Source organism: Dendronephthya gigantea, unplaced genomic scaffold (genome assembly GCF_004324835.1).
Source record: "Dendronephthya gigantea isolate DGI-Jeju-01 unplaced genomic scaffold, DenGig_1.0 000036F, whole genome shotgun sequence".
In the NCBI taxonomy this organism is placed as follows: domain Eukaryota; kingdom Metazoa; phylum Cnidaria; class Anthozoa; order Malacalcyonacea; family Nephtheidae; genus Dendronephthya; species Dendronephthya gigantea.
In genome coordinates, this window is record NW_021163046.1 from 246,546 (window position 1) to 267,448 (window position 20,903).

The 20,903-nt window shown below is 36.6% G+C and overlaps 5 protein-coding genes across 6 annotated transcripts; 4 read left to right on the plus strand and 1 right to left on the minus strand.

The window, feature by feature from the left end:
- Positions 1-76: 76 nt before the first annotated feature.
- Positions 77-16,905, minus strand: LOC114525869 (protein BCCIP homolog). Of its 2 annotated transcripts, XM_028547330.1 has the most exons (9): positions 16,773-16,905; positions 16,564-16,638; positions 16,354-16,434; positions 16,197-16,280; positions 15,917-16,083; positions 15,771-15,798; positions 15,491-15,637; positions 267-447; positions 77-92 (listed from the first exon to the last, which is right to left on the minus strand). In XM_028547330.1, the coding sequence occupies exons 1-8, from the start codon at positions 16,890-16,892 to the stop codon at positions 280-282; spliced, it is 870 nt and encodes a 289-aa protein (XP_028403131.1). In that variant the 5' UTR covers positions 16,893-16,905; the 3' UTR covers positions 77-92; positions 267-279. The 2 variants fall into 2 exon arrangements, with proteins under 2 accessions (XP_028403131.1, XP_028403130.1); XM_028547329.1 differs by lacking the exon at positions 77-92 and having other exon boundaries at positions 134-447.
- On the plus strand, positions 1,263-3,513 carry LOC114525865 (serine/threonine-protein kinase ATG1-like). Its single transcript, XM_028547324.1, has one exon. It carries the CDS (start codon positions 1,603-1,605, stop codon positions 2,875-2,877), a length of 1,275 nt encoding a protein of 424 aa, XP_028403125.1. The 5' UTR covers positions 1,263-1,602; the 3' UTR covers positions 2,878-3,513.
- On the plus strand, positions 4,123-5,580 carry LOC114525867 (interferon-induced, double-stranded RNA-activated protein kinase-like). Its single transcript, XM_028547327.1, has one exon. It carries the CDS (start codon positions 4,213-4,215, stop codon positions 5,416-5,418), a length of 1,206 nt encoding a protein of 401 aa, XP_028403128.1. The 5' UTR covers positions 4,123-4,212; the 3' UTR covers positions 5,419-5,580.
- Positions 8,690-11,982, plus strand: LOC114525864. Its single transcript, XM_028547323.1, has 2 exons — positions 8,690-9,238; positions 9,355-11,982. Exon 2 carries the CDS (start codon positions 9,391-9,393, stop codon positions 11,674-11,676), a length of 2,286 nt encoding a protein of 761 aa, XP_028403124.1. The 5' UTR covers positions 8,690-9,238; positions 9,355-9,390; the 3' UTR covers positions 11,677-11,982.
- A 163-nt stretch (positions 16,906-17,068) lies between the features above and the next one.
- Positions 17,069-20,903, plus strand: LOC114525930 (NHL repeat-containing protein 2-like). The gene is made up of 10 exons (XM_028547388.1): positions 17,069-17,682; positions 17,916-18,223; positions 18,314-18,446; positions 18,622-18,727; positions 18,806-19,037; positions 19,179-19,301; positions 19,461-19,667; positions 19,948-20,200; positions 20,305-20,396; positions 20,489-20,903. The coding sequence occupies exons 1-10, from the start codon at positions 17,106-17,108 to the stop codon at positions 20,636-20,638; spliced, it is 2,181 nt and encodes a 726-aa protein (XP_028403189.1). The 5' UTR covers positions 17,069-17,105; the 3' UTR covers positions 20,639-20,903.

The following is a 20,903-nucleotide window of genomic DNA, read 5'->3' on the forward strand; positions in this document are numbered from 1 at the left end:
CTCGATTTACGAGTTTTCGTAATGTTTTTAGGAATGTTTATTCCTATATTTTATTTCATTATGATGTATCCTGGTATAGCATTTCTTTCAACCTTTAAAATCAAGTCAAAATTAAATTTTTTTATTTCCATAATGTTATAATACCACACAGTTAAAGTACAAATGCAGTATGATATTAAAAGATAAATATTTCCGTCGCAAGATATTTCGCGCCAGTTCCCAAATTTTGGTACTAAATTATTGAATGAAAACACGCTAATAGTTACCCGAGTTAGTCTCTCACGCTGCAAATTGTTGCATTTCTGTCGTTATTTTTTCCATTTCTTTCCAAGGTATTAACATGAAAGTCCTGAAGGATCTCATCTGACTGTCGTTTTCCCGCCATTTGCCTGACACCAGAACATCGCTTTGCTCTGTGACGTCTTTGTCAAACTTCGCTGATGCTTTCTGTTGAAATATAAACAAAAATAAAGCTGATGTTTTACTCTGATAATAGTTTAAAATGAGGAACAGTGTACTTTTTAGTGCACGATAGAGTCAAATAATAGGTCAACAAATAATTTTGCGAATGATGTAGCTACTCAAAAATCGTAAAGTGGCGAATTTCTGCTTCACGTTTACGTCAGTCGAAAAAAATTGCAATTAAGAAAATTAAGGGAAATGTTTCTTGAATTTCTTAACAGGAAAAATGTTTACATGAATAAATCACTGACAGCAAGAAATTTTGTGTAACAACTTCCAAAAATAGACCTTCTCGACGAGAGCCTTTGGATGAGAAGAGTTTTGTGTATTTTGACAGTTGTTATACGCCACAAGTGATATGAAGTTGCTTGAAGACACGCTGCTCCCTGGTTATATTAGAATAAATAAATGACCATTTGTAACTTGATATTGTTGTGGTTAGTTGCAGTTTACACGCACTGTAGGCCATCAAAATTCTTTGTATGTTCGGTGAAATGGTAAAGAGTAACCTAGCCTGAACACAGACCTTCGTAAAGAGTAAAGTTCGACTTCAAAGCTTGAAGGGACTGTAAAATCCTAGCATATATAAAAGAGACTGAATCTTTTGGCATTTTACTCGTGTTGCCACGTATGAAATTCCTAGATCCGCCCCTGCAAAATCAATGGACGAATGATTTTTAATCAATTTTAGACAATAAACCGCTGAGTAGGTTTCCTGTCATGCACGGGAAAAACCCCAAGCAAAGCTCAAAAAGAAAAACACAGTCATTGTGTAATAACATAGACTATCGAAGGGATAGTCTATGGTAATAAGCACTATTCCCTTCGATAGTCTATGGTAATAAGCACATAAACTAAAACACTGGATTAAAATTTAACCCAGGGTTAGCGCTAACCTAGCTTTAACTGGCCCAAAATGATACATTTTGCTACCAGAAAATGGTGTATTCAAGGACTGGTCCTTGGCGAGAGAAAGAAATTAATTGTCTGTCTCTCAAGAAGCATAAATAGCATTTTAAACAGCGTAAACATGGCTGTGTCATTTGCAATTATAATTTAACTATACCGTTATGTAGTATTCAGGATTTTGAAAGTTGTTGGCGTATTTAACAGCAATTCATTCTGCATTGGCATACAACAATGGACACAGAATCACTATTAGAGAGAGCAGAACCCATTTTGAAAAGGCGGGATTTTACGTTAAAAGGAATACTTGGTAAGGGCAGCTTTGGTTTGGTTGTTCAAGTTGAGAACAAACATGACGAAAAGTTCGCCATAAAGATTCTTCGTAGTACGAATGACCAGAATGATGACAACGCAAAATACCAGAAACGAGAACTGAAGCTTCTAGAAAACTATAAAAATGATCTTTGGAATCAAAATATTCTCAAATATTACCATTCTTGGCTAAACGACATCGATAACATACCATATCTGTTTATTCAAACCGAGCCCTGTTTTAAAAGCTTGTTGGACTTCATCTACGACAACACGATAGCCGCTGGTTCTGAAATTGTTCAAGTTTCAAGTCCGAGACCACTTTGGGCGCAGGTTTTCCCTCAGATTTTGAATGGTTTACAAGCTTTACGCCAAATCGGCTGGGTTCATCGCGATATTCACCCCGGTAATATTCTTGTAGCAAATCCACCGCCACAACAAATCACGGAAATTGTCGTCAAGATCGCTGATTTTGGTTATGCCAGGGAAATCGGGTCTATAATCGAAGCCTCTCTTCCACTCACAGTTGCTCCATTACTGCCACCGCTTTCTTCCGACCGTGGGAATAAACTATTTAGAGCTCCTGAACTTGAGACTGGATCTTATGATTATAAAGTGGATCTCTACAGCGCAGGAATCGTTCTGTATTTTCTCAGCCGCTATCTTCCAGACAAAAGCCAGTGGCCAGATGAGATCAAGGAACTTAGAAACGGAAATCGTGGTCCTGACGAGTTGTCTCATCAAAACGACAAGTTATTCCATTTACTCACTGGCTTAATGAAGCAAAACCCAAACGAACGACCAACTGTAGACATGGCTTTGCAATATATTCAAGGCGAGAGCACAGGTCTTACCGAAAGGAAATTTTTTGTAAAGAAACAGGGTGATGAAATTTACTACCGATGCATCACACCTGATGATAGCTTGAAAAGTTTGCAAGCTGCAATACAAGAACACAGCAATATTGGTATTGAAGCTAACGCTCAGATAATAATACAAGAGAAAATGAAGAATACAAGAGAAAATCAAGAGAAACCTGTAGAAAAAGTGGATATATTTGTTGGAATAACGTCTGACAGAGATGTACGGGATATGTTTCATAGTACCGAGAAGCTGGGAAGGAAAGTGCGTATTGTTGTCACAGACAGGAGAAGTCAAGTTGTTGACACAGGCGAAGAGGTAGCTCTAAACCTTTAGATATAACAAGGGGCTATAAAATGACTTTTCTCTCTTTGATGACTGTGTGTGGTTTAATTTTTACAAGAAATATAGGTTACTTTAATCTCACTTCTTTTCACAACCCATTAGTACGAGTAACTCAAATAGAGATGTAAACAATGTTGAACATTAGATGAACAGGCCTCTTTGGAAACATTTTTAGTGACTTAGTTAAGTCTATAGCTAGAACAAAAGTGAATATAAGGGGATAAAATCGCGACAAGAGCACAAGTAAAGAAAAAAAGGCTCGCTATAATAAGCTACGTGTAATACTATAGTAGATCTTACATGCACACAAGGAACAGCGTGTGAGTTTTCAATACCGCATGTTGTATAGGAGCAAATCTTATCTGGGAAATGTTCATTTACGAAGGGGAAATTGATTTGGCATCGTTCGTATAATTATATATTATGATCAGTGGAATTACAAAATTTTCGGCCAAGGTTTCACAAGTTTTACCTCCAACAAGATTGAAAGTAATGGATATCTGAAACGATCTCTGGTTGAAATATTATTTAATTACCATTTGCAACATATACAGGTGTATAATATATATTATAGCTACAAGCAAAAATATATAAAATGTTTAAATTTAAAGTTTTCTATAGGATAGTGTACTGACCAGAAAGGGATTTTTTAAAGATTCAATATTTACAATGAAAACCAATATCAGCAGTTTGTTGTTTTTAAGTAAGCTTTGACCTTGTAAAGTAGGCTAAATCATTTTGTCATTTTGCCACCTGAAAATAGTGGATTCAAAGACGGATATTATAAGGTCAGAATTAACGACTAATTGCTTATATACATGCCAAGATTAAAAACGGCCCCAAGTGATACAAAGAAATAGGAAGTTCTATCCAAGCGTATTATCAAAACTATTTGCATATCATATCACGCCATATGCTCTAATTTGTTATTTAACCACAAGGTCAAGGTTTTAAATTATATTTCTTGCATTACTTTGACTGGCGGTAACTATTTCGATAAAATAGTAGAGTTCACTGAATTTATTTCAGACCTTTATTTTTACAGACCGATTTGGTCTAAAATACCATTATATACAAAACGAAACTGCATCGCCCCTGCAAAATCAATGGACGAGTGATTTTTAATCAATTTTAGACAAACCGCTGAGTAGGTTTCCTGTCATGAACGGGAAAAAACACAAGCAAAGCTCAAAAAGAAAAACACAGTCATTGTGTAATTTGCATTTATAATACTCTTATAAACTAACAAACGAAGTATTGCAACCCATCGTATACTATCAAAGGTGGTTCAGTCGCTATTGCTATATATAAAAATTTAACGTTAACATGGACGAGAATCGATTACAACCTTTTTTAAGCAGCAGGGATTTTAAAATAGAAGGGAAAATTGGGGCTGGCAGTTCTGCCTTGCTTGTTTTGCAAGTCGAGAACATTGTTGACAAGAAGAAATACGCCATAAAGATTCTTCGCAGTGCGAACAACGCCAACGATAAAAGCGCAAAATACCAGAGACGAGAACTGGAACTACTGACGCAATACAAGGATGATCTCTGGGAACAAAATATTGTCAGATATTTCCATTCTTGGACAAACGACATCGACAATACGCCGTATCTGTTTATTCAAATGGAACTGTGTCTGACAAACTTGACCGACTTCATCTACGTTATGGCTGGTCCTCAAATTATCCGACCAAAAGAAGAACGGAAGCCACTTTGGGCGCACGTTTTCCCTCAGATTTTGAAAGGTTTACGCGCTATACACAAAATCGGCTGGGTTCATCGCGATATTCATCCCGGTAATATTCTTATAGCAAATCCAAAGCCACAAAAAGTCCACGAAATTATTGTTAAGATCGCTGATTTTGGTCTTGCAAGGGAAATTGGCTCTGTAATCGAATCAGCTCTTGAGCTAACCGATACTCCAGAAATGCCAGAGCTTTCTCTTGATGTTGGACATGAACAGTTTAGGGCTCCTGAACTAGCAACCAAAAATTACGATTATAAAGTTGATCTCTTCAGCGCAGGAATCGTTCTGTATTTTCTCAGCCGTTATCTTCCAACGAAAAGTCAATGGCCAGATGAGATCAGGGAACTTAGAAACGGGAAACGTGGTCCTCAAGATTTGTCGCATCAAGACGAATTATTATTCGACCTAATCGACCGCTTAATGAAGGACCCAAATGAACGACCAACTGCAGATATGGCTTTGAAATACATAAAAGGCGAGAGCACGAACATTAACGAAAGGGAGTTTTTAGTAAAGAAAGAAGCTGCTGACATTTACTACCGATGCACAATCACCGATAAAAGCTTGGGAAGTTTAAAATTTGCAATACAAGAACACAGCCACATTGGGATTGAAGCCAACGCTCAGATACTTATACAAGAGAAAATCGTTGATAACAAAGAAAAACAGGTTGAGATAACATCTGACCAAGATGTACGAAAAATGTTTCATAATGCTGAAAGGCAAAGGGTTAAAGTATACATTGTTGTCAAAGATGGAACAGTAGAAAACCTCGAGCTCTGACTAGAAATATTAAAGGATTCACGCACCTATTTCTAATTCAACACACTATTTGCACAACGATGAGATGATTTAGCGAAGTAATGCTTAATGCTAAGATTGAGTTTACTGATATTTTTCCTCCAGTATTTGTCTATTACCATTCCACTAGAGAAAATTTGTAAAATGCACTTGTTATTATCAAATCAATAAATCAATTTCTGATAATGTGTCTTGTATTGATGCAGTGACAAAAGGGTTTAAAATCAGATCGGTGGGTTTTACCAGGAATAATATATATATAAATATATATATATATATATATATATATATATATATATATATATATTATAGATATATATTATAGATATATATATATATTATAGATATAGATATATATTATAGATATATATATATATTATATATATATATATATATATATATATATATATATATATATATATATATATATATATATATATATATATATATATGAATTAATTGGTGCGGTTTAAGAGTTTCTACTCAACCCGCGTGGCAAGAAAGCTTCCTTCTTAGAATTTGAGTACTAGAAAGAGAAGGTGTATCACCAAAATGAAACATTTTGCCACTAAAAAATTATGGCGAGAGAAAGAAATGAATGCCTGTGCTCTCAAAAAGCAGAAATAGCGTCACTATATATCTGCTGAACACAGACCTTCGTAAAGAGTAAAGTTTGACTTCAAAGGTTCAAGGGACTGTAAAATCTACAGGATATAAAAGAGACTGAACCTTTTGGTATTTTACTCGTGTTGCCACGTATGAAATTCCTAGATCCGCCCCTGCAAAATCAATGGACGAGTGATTTTTAATCAATTTTAGACAATAATCGCAGGCGTAATATAGTAATGTAAATATATAGAATCATATAATATACTATTAATAGCACTAGTCTTCTTGGCCTGGCATGCCCTACCTATACCCGCGATGAATGCGAAAATAAAACTTCTGACTTGTAGAGTAATTTGGTTACGTATATATTGTGATATTATATAGTATATACGCTTTAATATTATTATGTCCTCATATCTAAAATGTGCAATACAATTATAGGAACAATAAACACTATAGCCACTTGAGGAGGGCGTGAACAGTCATTTACTCGAACCAGAAAAGTTATTTTTGATAACGAAACGAGTAACATCCGACCAAGATGTACAAACAAGAATAAAAAGAAAGCCTGCTGCTTGAAGTTTTAGGCAAATCATCAAAATGAAATATTTTCCCACAAAAATGGTGAATTCAAAGACTGGTGTCATGGCTGAAGAAATATTGATCGCCTGCAGTGCCAAATGCCAATGTTAAAACGAGCGCAAATGTGTAAAAACACAAAAACACAGCGTTACTGAATCGCCCCCTATCGATAAAGTTGATATACCATTACATGTTTCAGCGTTTATACAGGATTTATATAATTAAGATTAAGAATTACGAAATGTTTAAAAAAATATTTAAAATAAGAGAAATTGTAATTTATTCCCGCTGAAACTGTTGTGAATTAAAGCAAACATTGTGATGTGTAATTTGCATTTCTAATTTATTATTGTTAAGTATAAGTATTGAAAGTTTTCGCGTCTTCAACAGTTGTTCTGTCTGCATTGTCACAAGAACATTCAAAAGATGGACGAAGTAGTAATAAACAAAGCTACGCTTTTCGAAAAGATAAAACCTATTTTACTCCGACGGGAATTTGAGTTAGAAAAAATGCTTGGTGAGGGCAGCTTTGGTTTGGTTGTTCAGGTTGAGAACATAGTTGACAAACAGAAATACGCCATAAAGATTCTTCGCAGTGCGAATGACGAGGGCGATGGTAACACAAAATACCAGAAACGGGAACTGGAGCTTCTGGAAGTCTATAAAGATCTTGGGAAACAAAATATTCTCAAATATTTTCATTCTTGGTTGTACGACATCGACAGCACACCATTTCTGTTTATTCAAACAGAACTCTGTTTTAAAAACTTGTTGAATTTCGTCTACGACAACACGATAGCTGCCGGTCCTCAGATTGTTCGAATTTCTAGTCCGAAACCACTTTGGGCGCACGTTTTCCCCCAGATTTTGAATGGTTTACAAGCTATACACAAAATCGGATGGGTTCATCGAAATATTCACCCCGGTAATATTCTCATAGCATATCCAGAGCCACGACAAATCCTGGAAATTGTTGTTAAAATCGCTGGCTTTGGTCTCGCTAGGGAAATCAGGTCTGTAATTGAATCGTCTCTACCCACTGAGTCTCCAGAACTTTTATCGTTATCCCCCGATGTTGGAAATAAACTCTTCAGAGGGTCTGAACTGGCAACTAGAAATTACGATTATAAAGTTGATCTCTACAGCGCAGGAATCGTTCTGTATTTTCTCAGCCGCTATCTCCCAGACAAAAGTCAATGGCCAGATGAGATCAGGGAACTTAGAAGCGGGAATCGTCGTCCTAAATATTTGTCGCATCAGGACGAAGTATTATTCAACTTGATCGACCGCTTAATGAAAAAGGACCCAAACGAGCGACCGACTGCAGATGTGGCTTTGAAATACATTCAAGGCGAGAGCACGAACCTTACTGCATGAGGCACGTTGTATGCTTATGATGCTTCATGCTTGTTCTGTCTGTGCTGCATGAGTAATGTTGTTGCATTTATGTATGTCAAAACTTTATGATTTCTTTCGAGTGTAAACCACAAGATATAAACTATTTTAATAACTGCATGTTCCCAGTCTATTTCAAAGTATATCGTATGCATTTCTTTGTTTTAACAACGTAAATATATTTTTGATCTGGGACTTTTAGTCTTGTTGTCTGTGCCATCGATCACTTTTCTTGTCGTAAAGTTATTAAAAAATCACAAAAAGTTGTGCCATAAACGAGACAGTAGGAAACCTTTATTTTTCTAAATATTAAGGACGCCTGCTCTATATCTCCATGCATGCTACAATCATTGCATCGTTTGCACCATGATAAGGTAATTTATGTCAAGTTGAGATTTTGTCACAGATTTTCTTTTATATTGTCTAATAACTTATCTGAGTTGCATTTAATATAATCAAGTCAGACTTGTGCGGGGTTTCTAGGACTAAGGTACATGCCTTAACTTTTTAATCCCCAAAATTAAAAGATGGAAGGTGTATTGCATTATCAACATCATAATGTTATACCAGAATACAGCAATACATTCGTACGTCGCATCATAAGAGAAGGGGGCCAACTATCGACATAAAAACTTTTCCCCGTAATATTCGAATAAGCTCTGCATGAACGACACTGTTCATTTGTAATTTCATGAACTAGAAACAAACAATTCGTTTTCTATCCCATTTTAAAAGTAAAAATGTAAAAACTGCTGCTTGAGATTTCACGCCAAGTTAGCCAAGGTAAATTTTCAAAGTCAAATACTCGAAATATATTGTAAATAATATTAGAAATTTAAAGACTGGTGTCATGGCGAGAGAAAGATTAATTGCATGCCTGCAGTGCCAAGGTTAAAACCACTACAAAGGTGTGGAGCGTTATTGAAGCGTACTATCAATATAGATTGTTTCAGTCTCCTTGACCTTGAATTGTTGGCAAGTATCAGTTTTAATTGCAGACAAAAATAGATAATATATTCTGAAAAACGTTTACAGCAATAAACTATGAATAATCTCCTGGGTAGCTTGAGTTAACTTGCCAACAAAATGAAAAGACAAAAAAGCAAAGTGTACATTAACCACTCCACCTAACACTTACATCTTTCATTATATATTGAATAATCATGTAATGTTGGTAGCGAATTAACGTAATATGTAGCACACTGGATGAGAAATCGTAAGTTAATCATGCTGAAATTGTTATGAATTAAAGCAAACATTGTGATGTGTAATTTGCATTTCTAATTTATTATTGTTAAGTATAAGTATTGAAAGTTTTCGCGTCTTTAACAGTTGTTCCGTCTGCATTGCTACAAGAACATTCAGAAGATGGACGAAATAGTAAAAAACGTAGGCCGAGAAAAGTTTTTCGAAAAAGTAAAACCTGTTTTACGCAGACGGGAATTTGAGTCAGAGAAAATACTTGCTGTCGGCAGCTATGGTTTTGTTGTTCAGGTTGAGAACATAAAGGACAAACAGAAATACGCCATAAAGATTCTTCGCAGTGCGAACAACGACACCGATAAAAACACAAAATACCAGAAACGAGAACTGGAGCTTCTAGAAAAGTGTAAAGAAGAACTTTGGAAGCAAAATATTATCAGATATTACAAGTCTTGGCACAAAGATATCGATAACGAACCAACGGAACCAACGGAACCAACAGAACCAACAGAACCAACAGAACCAACAGAACCAACAGGACCATTTCTTTTTGTTCAAACAGAACTCTGTTTCAAAAACTTGTTAGATTTCGTCTACGACAACACGATAGCTGCCGGTCCTCAGATTGTTCGAATTTCTAGTCCGAAACCACTTTGGGCGCACGTTTTCCCCCAGATTTTGAATGGTTTACAAGCTATACACAAAATGGGCATGGTTCATCGCGATCTTCACCCCAGTAATATTCTCATAGCATGCCCAGAACCACAACAAATCCTGGAAGTTTCTGTCAAGATCGCCGACTTTGGTCTTGCCAGGGAAATCAGGTCGATAATCGAAGCCTCTCTTCCACTCACTGACGCCCCAGAATTGCCAGAGCTTTCTCTTAATGTTGGTAATAAACTGTTTCAGGCTCCTGAACTAGCAACCAAATATTACGATTATAAAGTGGATCTCTTCAGCGCAGGAATCGTTCTATATTTTCTCAGCCGCTATCTCAAAGACAAAAGTCAATGGACAGATGAAATCAAGGAACTTAGAAATGGGAATCGTGATCAACAACATTTGTCTCATCAGGACAAATTATTATTCGACCTAATCGACCGCTTAATGAAGCAGGACCCAAACAAACGACCGACTGCGGACGAGGCTTTGAAATACATTCAAGACGAGAGCAAGGACATTAGACGAAATGAATTACTCGACAAAAAAGAAAAGAAAATGCTTGCAGAGAGAGCGACAACAATTTTACGCCGGCGGGATTTTGAGTCAGAAAAAATTCTTGGTGAGGGCAGCTATGGTTTTGTTGTTCAGGTTGAGAACATTGTTGACAAACAGAAATACGCCATAAAGGTTCTTCCTTGTGCGAATGACGACAACGATAAAAACGCAAAATACCAGAAACGAGAACTGGAGCTTCTAGAAAAGTATAAAGAAGATCTTTGGAAGCATAATATTATCAGATATTACCATTCTTGGCACAACAATGTAGATAACGAACTAACGGAACAATTTCTGTTTGTTCAAACAGAACTCTGTATCAAAAACTTGTTGGATTTCGTCTACGACAACACGATAGCTGCTGGTCCTCAAATTGTCCAAGTTTCAAGTCCAAAGCCACTCTGGGCGCAGGTTTTCCCCCAGATTTTGAATGGTTTACAAGCTATACACCAAATGGGCATGGTTCATCGAAACATTCACCCCGGTAATATTCTCATAGCATATCCAGAGCCACGACATGTCCAGGAAATTTCGGTCAAGATCGCTGACTTTGGTCTAGCCAAGGAGATCGAGTCTATAATCGAAGCCCCTCATGTTTCTTCTGATGTTGGGAAAGAACTGTTTAGGGCCCCTGAACTGGCGACTGGATATTATGATTATAAAGTGGATCTTTACAGCGCAGGAATCGTTCTGTATATTCTCAGCCGCTATCTTCCAGACAAAAGTCAATGGTCAGATGAAATCAAGGAACTTAGAAACGGGAATCGTGGTCCTAAATATTTGTTGCATCAGGACGAAGTATTACTCAACTTGATCGACCGCTTAATGAAGCAGAACCCAAACGAACGACCGACTGCAGATATGGCATTAACATACATAGAAGGCGGGAGCACGAACCTTAACGAAAGGAAATTTTTAGTAAAGAAACACGGTGAGGAACTTTACTATCGATGTACCACACCTGATATTACATTGAAAAATTTGCAAGCTGCAATACAAGAACATTGTCATGTAGGGATTGGGGCTGATGCTCAGATTTTGATACAAGACAAACCAAACGAGGAAGAAGCTCGTATACAGGTTGGAATAACGTCTGATAAAGATGTACGGGAAATGTTCCTTAGTGCCGAGAGGCAGAGGAAAAAAGTCCGCATTGTTGTGGGAGACAAGACTGACCATGATAGGGCCACAAACGTTGTGGAAGCTGAAGATATGGAAACTTTAGATAACTAGATAACCGGTGCGAGAACAGAGTGAGAAGAACCAAGTATGTAGCGATATTATAATGACTGCGTGGAATAAAACTGATAAGAACTTCATATATACGTATTTTTTATTATTTACGTATCAACATTATACGTATTTTTAGAACTTTTTTAGTGAACAATTAAATCCGGTGTAGTTTTAGAATATTTTATCTTATTTTAAGGTTTTTATTTTTTTTCAATTTACGATTGTAATTGCAAGAAAAATCGAGGAATTCTTTTGTGATATAGCAATTTCACAGAAACATTTATGTAACCTCACTTAGAACTGCATAGCGGCAATGAATAATAAAATGATAAAAAAATGTTCAACTTTTGTGCATTGATTCGTGTTGGGTCCCTTTGCAGTTAACCACATAAGACCGAGGTTCGTTGTATGAAATGTATTATTTTTATAACTGGACTGCATGTCCTCTTTCGAGACTCATTTTACACGAAATGGTATTTGCCAGGTATTAAATTCTAGTTTCTCTCATGTGAAATCAATGGTTAGGTGATTTTGTATCAATTGTAAAACAATAAAGCAGTGCTTTTCTGTGGTATAAAAATAGAAAAGCTCTGAACTAAGAAGGTTTATATACATAAAGTAGAGTTGTAAATTTTCATCCCACAATATAGACATACCTCTAACTTAGTTTGAACACTGGATTGTTATTGAAAAATCAAGGAAAGCGATCTTAATATAAACACGTTTTGTACAATTAGCTTCTCTATATACAGCTATATCGGGGAAAGCAACTTTTTTCTGTATATATAATGGTTGTGTGAGGATAAGATGAATTCATTTAATAGTAGCAATAGCAAGCAGAGCTAGATGGCCAGACGGAAGAAAACAAGAAAACAACTCGTTCAGTGTTTTCGTTGTGGTTTACCCGGCTTTACTAGGAATCGATTTGGATACCTCACTGGTACCAGTTCGTGAGTTCGCTTGCGAATTTAGGTGTAGACGTATCGTTAAAATTTCTCTGCAGACAAATTATACAAAGGTAGGTTAAAATTACTTTATATCATAAAAACAATAGATAATTCTTAGCGTGCGAGATTTGAATTGAAAGCGTAATCTCTAAAATTGGGAAGGAAACCCACATGCATAAAGGAAGGACAATTGGAGTGCATGAAATCTTGTTCGTTCATTCTTTTTACAGCATACAGTGGATTTTATAAAATCCGTTTTAGATATACCTTACACTTTCGAACCAAGCAGTGCTCGAAGTGTTTCATAAATTGACTCTTATGTCCAAATATTTTCCATGCATGATTCACTTCATTTATGGCATAATCACATATTTTTGACGACATAAAATTATTGGGGATGGGCGGGAAAAAAGGACCCTTGCAGGAAATTGTTGGAGAATTGACGGAGTACCATTGTGTCAGTGGTTTTACATGCAACTTTTACTGTGATACTTAGTCATATAACCAAGGAAAGGTTTTTTATCGCGGAATCAGCCTCTAATCTTGGTAGACCAAGATTGACAACTTTTTAAATGTTTAAATAACGCAACAAAAGACTGTAGAAATTAGAAGCATGCCTGGCTGAAATAATGTCGAAACAAGATATATACCTTTAACAAAAAATGTTCCATATGAATGTTCCATGCTGAAAAACATATTGTGGAACGTTTCACAGACAGGGTGGCAGGAAGCCTTTAGATTCTAAATTTTGAAGACGCGTGCATGTCCATGCATTTCATTTTGCGTTCATTGAACAATTTACACCACTAGTCGAACGAGATAATTTAGTCAAGTATACTTAATATTTTATCCTTGACTGTAACTTGAATAGTGTGATCTTTATAAACCGTCAAAGTACACAACTAAATTAATTTCCCTGTCGTTAAAAACAAACGTTGACACTTAAAATTACTGGTAGTTGGGTAAGAGAGAGTCCTGTTTTTGTACATACAGCTTCGTATGAAAACAACAAAAACAACAAAACAACGCTTTCTTTCAGTACTTTCATTTTCGTTTAGTCTGTATTACTAGGAATAGATTTAGGTTATTTCACTGGTACCAGCTGGATATAGTTCACTTGCGAATTTAGGTGCACACATTTCGCTAAAATTGAGGAATGTGAAAAGGTAGGCTATATAATACCTTATGTTCTAACAATATATAAGCAATTCGCGTGCGAGGGGTACTTACGAAAGCCTAAAAAATATACATGCGGCGAAACAAATAACAAATAAAAATACTTCGGCAGGTATTTTTATGCACTCTTGGCAGTTCAGACATCAACCATACACCTATGAACTACAAAGTAATTCTAGGATTCTTATACGAATGCTTTAGTACTTTTTCATACTTTGAAGCCTTTATATCTACAGCCCTTTGTTCGAAATACATATATTTCAAGACTAACCAGATTCAGTGTATACCTTGAATATAGCTGTCTTTAATTTTAAATTTTGCTTTTATCAACTAGGAAAGGTATTGCAATGGCAAGTGCGGCCACGGACCTTACTATCCGTTTCATCTTGAAAGCTAACACGGCAGTTATCACTAGTGCAATAGTTGGGGCTGTATCAGGAATCACGCTATATGATTCATATCTGCGGTTCAAAAGTACATCATCGGAACAAAAAAGAAAATTCAGAGAGGCTGTTAAAAGAGGCCTTGGTGGCAAAGGCGATGATCACAAAATTGTCAACCCCACAGAAGGAAGTTTTCGTGTCATACTGCTTTGTTTAACAGAAAGAAAATATCTCGAGGTTTTAGAAGATTTTCAATCTGGAAGAACGAGAGAACGCTTGCTGAGGCAACTCTTGAATATCGGAATTGAAACTGAGGGACTGGTGGTTGAGATTCAGAACATCGAAGAGGTTGAAGTAAAAGCAGCATCCATTAGGAGGTAAATAGTGTATAAGGCATACATGTGTATAGTTGCCATCTCATATAATTATATAAAATATTATGCTCCCAAGAGAAATGGTGAGTTTTGTTTTCCCAAGAGTCTGAATGTTTCCCGAGACGAAAAAAAGCCATTAAATTTTTCAAGTATTCAACAATTTATGCCTATTTTTTACACCTTTTGATCACGTTATTATCAGAATTAGAAAACTTTGTGATGTATAATTCGATCACCTTATACTTTAACTAACTAAAAGGGTATCCCTTCATTTTTTAACAGGGCCATTCCAGAGCTTCTGAATTAGCAATGGATATCACACGAGTTAAAAATAAACCCAAGTTATTTGACATAAACGTTGCATAACATTCATTTATACATATTGTTTCAGTAAATATATTTCCCATACTATAGTGTTTAATAATATTCTTGTATGTTTGCATGGTGACCTGGGCCTATTTATGTCCATGGTGCACCTACAAGCTAATTTAATTACTAGTGTTTATTTATATAAGTTGCTGTATAATATATCATAAGGTGCAGCCAAACATTGTTCATTAATTCCTGCATGTTTTTACCAACTAGAAACAACTTGTTCATTCTTAGTCATGTACTTAGTCATGTACTTGTTATCATTTTTAATATATTTTTCTCACTTATTTAAAAAGGTCATCTATCTATCCTTCAGCACAAATTATTACTTAATGAAATCAGATTGCCTTTGCAAAAATTAGCGCACAGCGGAAAAATGGACAATATTCTATATTTTACGCCGCCATTCTCTCAATTCCCTCTCACCCAAATACACCCCAATATTTCAACAGTCTTCCTCAGTCTCCTTGTCAGCCCATTAATGGCATTATCTTGTAAATTACCTGAGCTATCAACAACTCATTTAGGCTTTGAATAAAACAAAACATTTGATTTCACTCACCTGACATAACAGTTCATCTTCAGCATTTATAAACATCAGGTCTTGTCCCTCTACTGTCTGATTTTTCTTTTTCTTCTTGATGGTTGAGACATCCATTTTGTAAGATTTACACACGTATAAGAGATAGTCAAACTCAAATGGCTTGCCCTGAAAAGTAAATAATTACTATCCCTAAATTAACTCACCATTGCATGAATATACCTATACTCATTAAGTATCTCCTTAATATAAAAAAGATCATCCAAAAAGCCCCATGCCATATAAGATGTTCATACTGTACCTTTTTTCTTGCCTTATTAATCTCAGCCCTAAAAGACAATTACAACTGTTTTGAAAGCATATCTATATAGAGTCTGCCACTATGAAATACAGTTGCATGCTACGTACATTTGGTATGCGACATAAATAATACTAATTTGTACTTACCAAAGGCTTGCATATAGTGGAGGAGCAATATGAGCTGGAATATTGATGAATCGCTCACTTATTAACCAACCGATTGTGTGCTGCGGATCTTGAAGGATTTTTAAAAAATTTTCATCTTGAGAACCTTTTGTAACAAGATTGAGGAAGTCTCTGACTGCAGCTACCTCCTGAACAAGAGAAATAGATTCAATGCATTATTTAAAATGCTAGTTGAGCCCTGCTTTTGAAAGAATCAGCATTTGCAATGATTTGCAGTTACGTAATCTGTTGAGTCAATTACCTTATGATGGTTAAGGTTCAAAACTGTTGTAATGCCATAAGTATCATCCTCATTATCATCATCATCATTGTCATCTGCAATACACTAAGGTTCAGAGATTTTTCAGATTATAAAGTCCCAACGTTTGCAGGATTTTTGGATAAATCAAATACCATACCTTTAAAACACTACCAACTTTCGACTGATTCAAAATAAGATCTGTAATTTCAGAGAGATTTATGCTGGTTTTTGGCAGAAGCTAAAAAGATATTAAACCAGTAAATTGGTCAAGATCAGCTCCTGTTAAGAACACTTGCTGGTCATTTTTATTCGTAATATTCTATACAATCTTGGTGCTTTCAGTCATTTTGCAGTTCTGATAACCAACCTGCTGCAATAATCTTTTTATTCCTGCAAAATCCGAGGCTTCTGGAGTTCTTGCTTCAAATTCAACTTGAATTTCCTAAAAGTTGTAGTTTACAGTAACAAGTGTGCGTACAGTACTAGTAAACGACCACGTGGAAAACATGCATAAAATAAACCAAAAATATCCCCTTTTTTTAGTACAGTTTGTGCATGTTTCATTGCGTTCCTTACCAGATCTGGATCGAGATCTGACTCAGAATTCTCGCTTTCGGCCTCGCTTGAAGAATCTTCGTCGCTATCTTCTTGAATAACTTCGTCTTTTTTCTTCTTTTTCGACGAAAGAGAAGCCATATTCAATAACTAATTTATTTCACCGCACATTCGTGGCGTTTGCTCCCCCCGTCGCTCACAAGGTTCAGTAACAAAATATATTATAAGAGAACGAAATTCCCGGGGGGTGACTTGTCCTCAGCGACAGGGGATTTAAATATCTCGCGTGTTTTCAATATTTACGCGTGAATGGACAGATGAGTGGCAAAGGTCGGACATGAAAAATTTATCAAAATGAGCAGCAAAGATCAACTGTTTTTGTTAAAACTAGAAAGCTCTGTGGATAAAAAAGAAAGGGATGCTTTAATTCAACAATATCTCCGAACATTTGGCGAGGATTCAGGCGGGAAAATAAAAAAAGTGTCCGACTTTCCTGAAGGATGCGAGTGGATGAATTTGAAAGATGACAGTTCGTTGTCTATAAATGGAAATCTACGCGGAAAGATTTGTGTTTTAGACTTCTTCACGTACTGTTGTATAAACTGTATGCATATCCTGCCAGATCTACACGCTCTTGAAGCGAAACACAGCGTGGAAGACGGGCTGGTTGTCGTCGGTGTTCATTCTGCCAAGTTTGAAAACGAGAAGGTTTCAAAGAACATACTCAATGCTATTTTAAGATATGATATCACCCATCCAGTTGTGAATGATACCACTGCATTTCTGTGGAACGCCATGGAGATAGCATGTTGGCCGACATTGGTCGTTGTCGGACCGAATGGTCAGCATTTGTTATCTTTGGTTGGAGAAGGTCATCGTGAAACTTTGATGGAGTTTGTTGATGCAGCAATAATATGGTTTCAGAACTCTGGTAGGGAATGTTGGTTTTGATGTTGAAATTCAACAATGTACTAAGGGAATTTATTTCTTAGCCCATTATCTGGTGATATACACTCAGATCTATATGTACCCTACAACCATACTTCTGTTATATTCTGCCAGTTAATCGGTTAAATTAAGCCACATGTATCTGTAACCATCTCTTGTAACCATAAGTATTTTGAGTATTTAGTGTATTTTTTAACCAATTTTCCACATATTCAGGTAAAATAAGTAATCATTCAATCAAAATCTCGCTTGCAAGAGACAGCCTACCTCAAACAAGCCTATCCTTTCCTGGAAAGATTTCCTTAAAGAAGTCAGGTGATAAAATGGCTGTTGCCGACACAGGTCACCACCGAATACTGATTGTCGACATGACGGGTGTGGTCGAGACTGTTGTTGGCAAGGGGGAGTCTGGCCTTGCAAATGGTGCGTTCAACCAGGCACAGTTTAATTGTCCGCAAGGCTTGGCATGGAAAGGTGATTCAATGGTGTTTGTTGCTGACACTGAAAACCATGCAATCAGATTGGTGGGTAACAAATAGTTTTAATTTGTTAACCTATTAAATTGTGATGATTATAGCAGCTGACATAATGCTTTTGATTTGCCCTGTCTCTAGATTGATCTAAAGTCCAAAACAGTGACAACAGTTGCTGGAACAGGTTTGCAAGGAAATGACAAGATTGGTGGGAAAATTGGCAAAGAACAAGAAATCAGCTCCCCATGGGATGTTGTCATTGGCCCATCCCCAGGTCAAAACAGAACTTTTCTTGTGTGATTTTACCATTTCGAGATTAAAAAACCAAAATATTAAGTACAGTACATTACCTTCACATAAATTGCTACAGTGTGGTATCACGCTTCGCCAAGCAGATTTCAAGGTTTATTTAATAACAAATCATGCCATCTCTTCATTTGACTGCACAGGTTCACTAAATATATTAGAAGATGAAAGTGTTTTATATATTGCAATGGCTGGCACGCATCAGATATGGGGTCTTTGTTTAACAGACACAAAATGGTTAAAACGAAGGTAATGACCTTTGTATTGTCGCTGATATTCCTTGAGAAATAAGTGAAAGAAATGAACTAATGGTCGAAATTTATTCAGTGATGAAAAAGCGTGGTCTTGTCTGAGATACTCCGGAAGTGGCGCTGAAGAAAATCGCAACAACAGTTACCCACATAAAACTGGTTTTGCTCAACCATCAGGACTGACCGTTGCTCGTGCTAAACCTCTCGAAAGCTTGTTTATTGCAGACAGCGAAAGCAGTAGCGTGCGGTCAGTGGCCATTACAACCGGCGGGGCTAAGGCTTTGGTTGGCGCTGACCGGGATCCAATGGTAATGATTAACCGATGCATTTAACCAGTAATACCCCCATTTCAACGTACAAGTGAACTCTCCTTTCGGTAAAATGGAAAAATATCAAAAGTTTATACGAGAATCCTTACCAATATTGCTATTAAATTTCGTCTTTTTCAGAATCTCTTTGCGTTTGGTGATCTCGATGGTAGCGGTGTGGACGCTAAGCTTCAGCATCCTCTAGCGGTATCCTGGAACGATCAAAACCAATTACTTTACGTAGCAGATTCCTATAATCATAAAGTAATACGTTAATCCTGATATAAGTAAACATTAATACACAATACTTTTGACAGGCCTGTGTCGAAAAACCGATTGAATGTAGCAGTTTTTACAAGTTCAACTATTCAAAACGTCAAGTTTCATTTGGTAAGTTGAAACCTCTCGTGTGTGCGTTTTCAGATCAAGGTGGTTGATCCTATTAAGAAAACCTGTACCACGCTCCTTGGTACTGGCGAACCAGGTTGTGAAGACGGAGATCTTGGGCGCGTTCAGTTTAACGAGCCCGGAGGCATGGACGTCAGTCCAGATGGTAGCACGTTGTATGTCGCTGATACTAATAGTCATGCAATACGCATGGTCGATTTGAAAACAAATTCTGTTTCAACAGTGAGTATAGTGAATTGTTGTATAAAGACTCATTTATACTTCTTTTGAAAGATGTGAACGAGTAATTAGTTACGAATGCACTGATGTAAAAGAGCTCTTATTTAAACAGCAGTAACTCATTCACTCGTTCACATTTACCAAAAGAAGACATTTGCAAGTCTAAACGGGAAACATTGCTGGGAAACAATATTTTCTTTCCAACTTTTCATAACAAGCTTACCTCGTCATTCATTGACGTCGCTTTGTTCACAAACTGATATTTTCCATCCACCTCTTTCAGTTACCAATTATCAGTCAAATACCAGTGGAAAAAGATGGCGTCACTGATATTACCGACAGCAGTCCTCGGGCTGTTTCGAAATACCGTCGGCTTGCACCACGGAACGCGAGCACCATAACCTGCAATCCTGTTGAAACTTGCAAAGAATCGTTAGAGATATTGTTCTCGTTCAGCTTGCCTGAACATTGTCAGCTAACCGAAGGAGTTGAAAGTCGATGGCAGTGCGCGATATTTGACGATTCCGCAAATATTGGTGAGAAAAAATTTGCGAGCAATTTTCTTCATCGTGGAAATTAGCAAGCTTGTAAAATTGTTTCCAAACTGATCTTGTTTTTCCATTCCATATTCTTAATCCAGGTCAAACGGTTCACAGCGGTCAGCTGATTAATCCAGACGTACCCATAACCATTTTGATAGATTTGTCAAGCAACAAAGATATTCAAATAACGGTAAGCATAAATATCTCTCTGTATAGCGACCTTAAGGTTTGGTTTTTGTTTGAAATCTTTACGAAATAAGCGTGCTATGGTTTTCGTTTTAGGTGGAAGGAAAGATCTACTACTGCGAACCAAATGGAGCGTGTTTTATGCAAGGAGTTCTCTTTGAACTTCCAGTGAAGCATCAGGAAAGGAAAGGTCCAAACGATACAAAACTCCCGGTGAAAATACACTATGACTGTACCAAACCTTAAGCATTACTTCTTAAATTGGGTTTCATTTACACGTATGAAATTCTGTAAAAATATTGCAGTCACATTTAATTTACCGATAGCAAGTTAAATACCGAGTCTGGCCACAAGGGACCACGAGTTGTTAACGATAGAAATAGTTTTTTGAAAAGAATTTAGGAGAAAATATTTTCTAAAAAAGAGCCTGTTCTGTATATACCAGAATACAGGCATTATTCCAAGGAAGATTGAAATATATAAGGCTTCGCAAAACAGTGATACCAGTCTT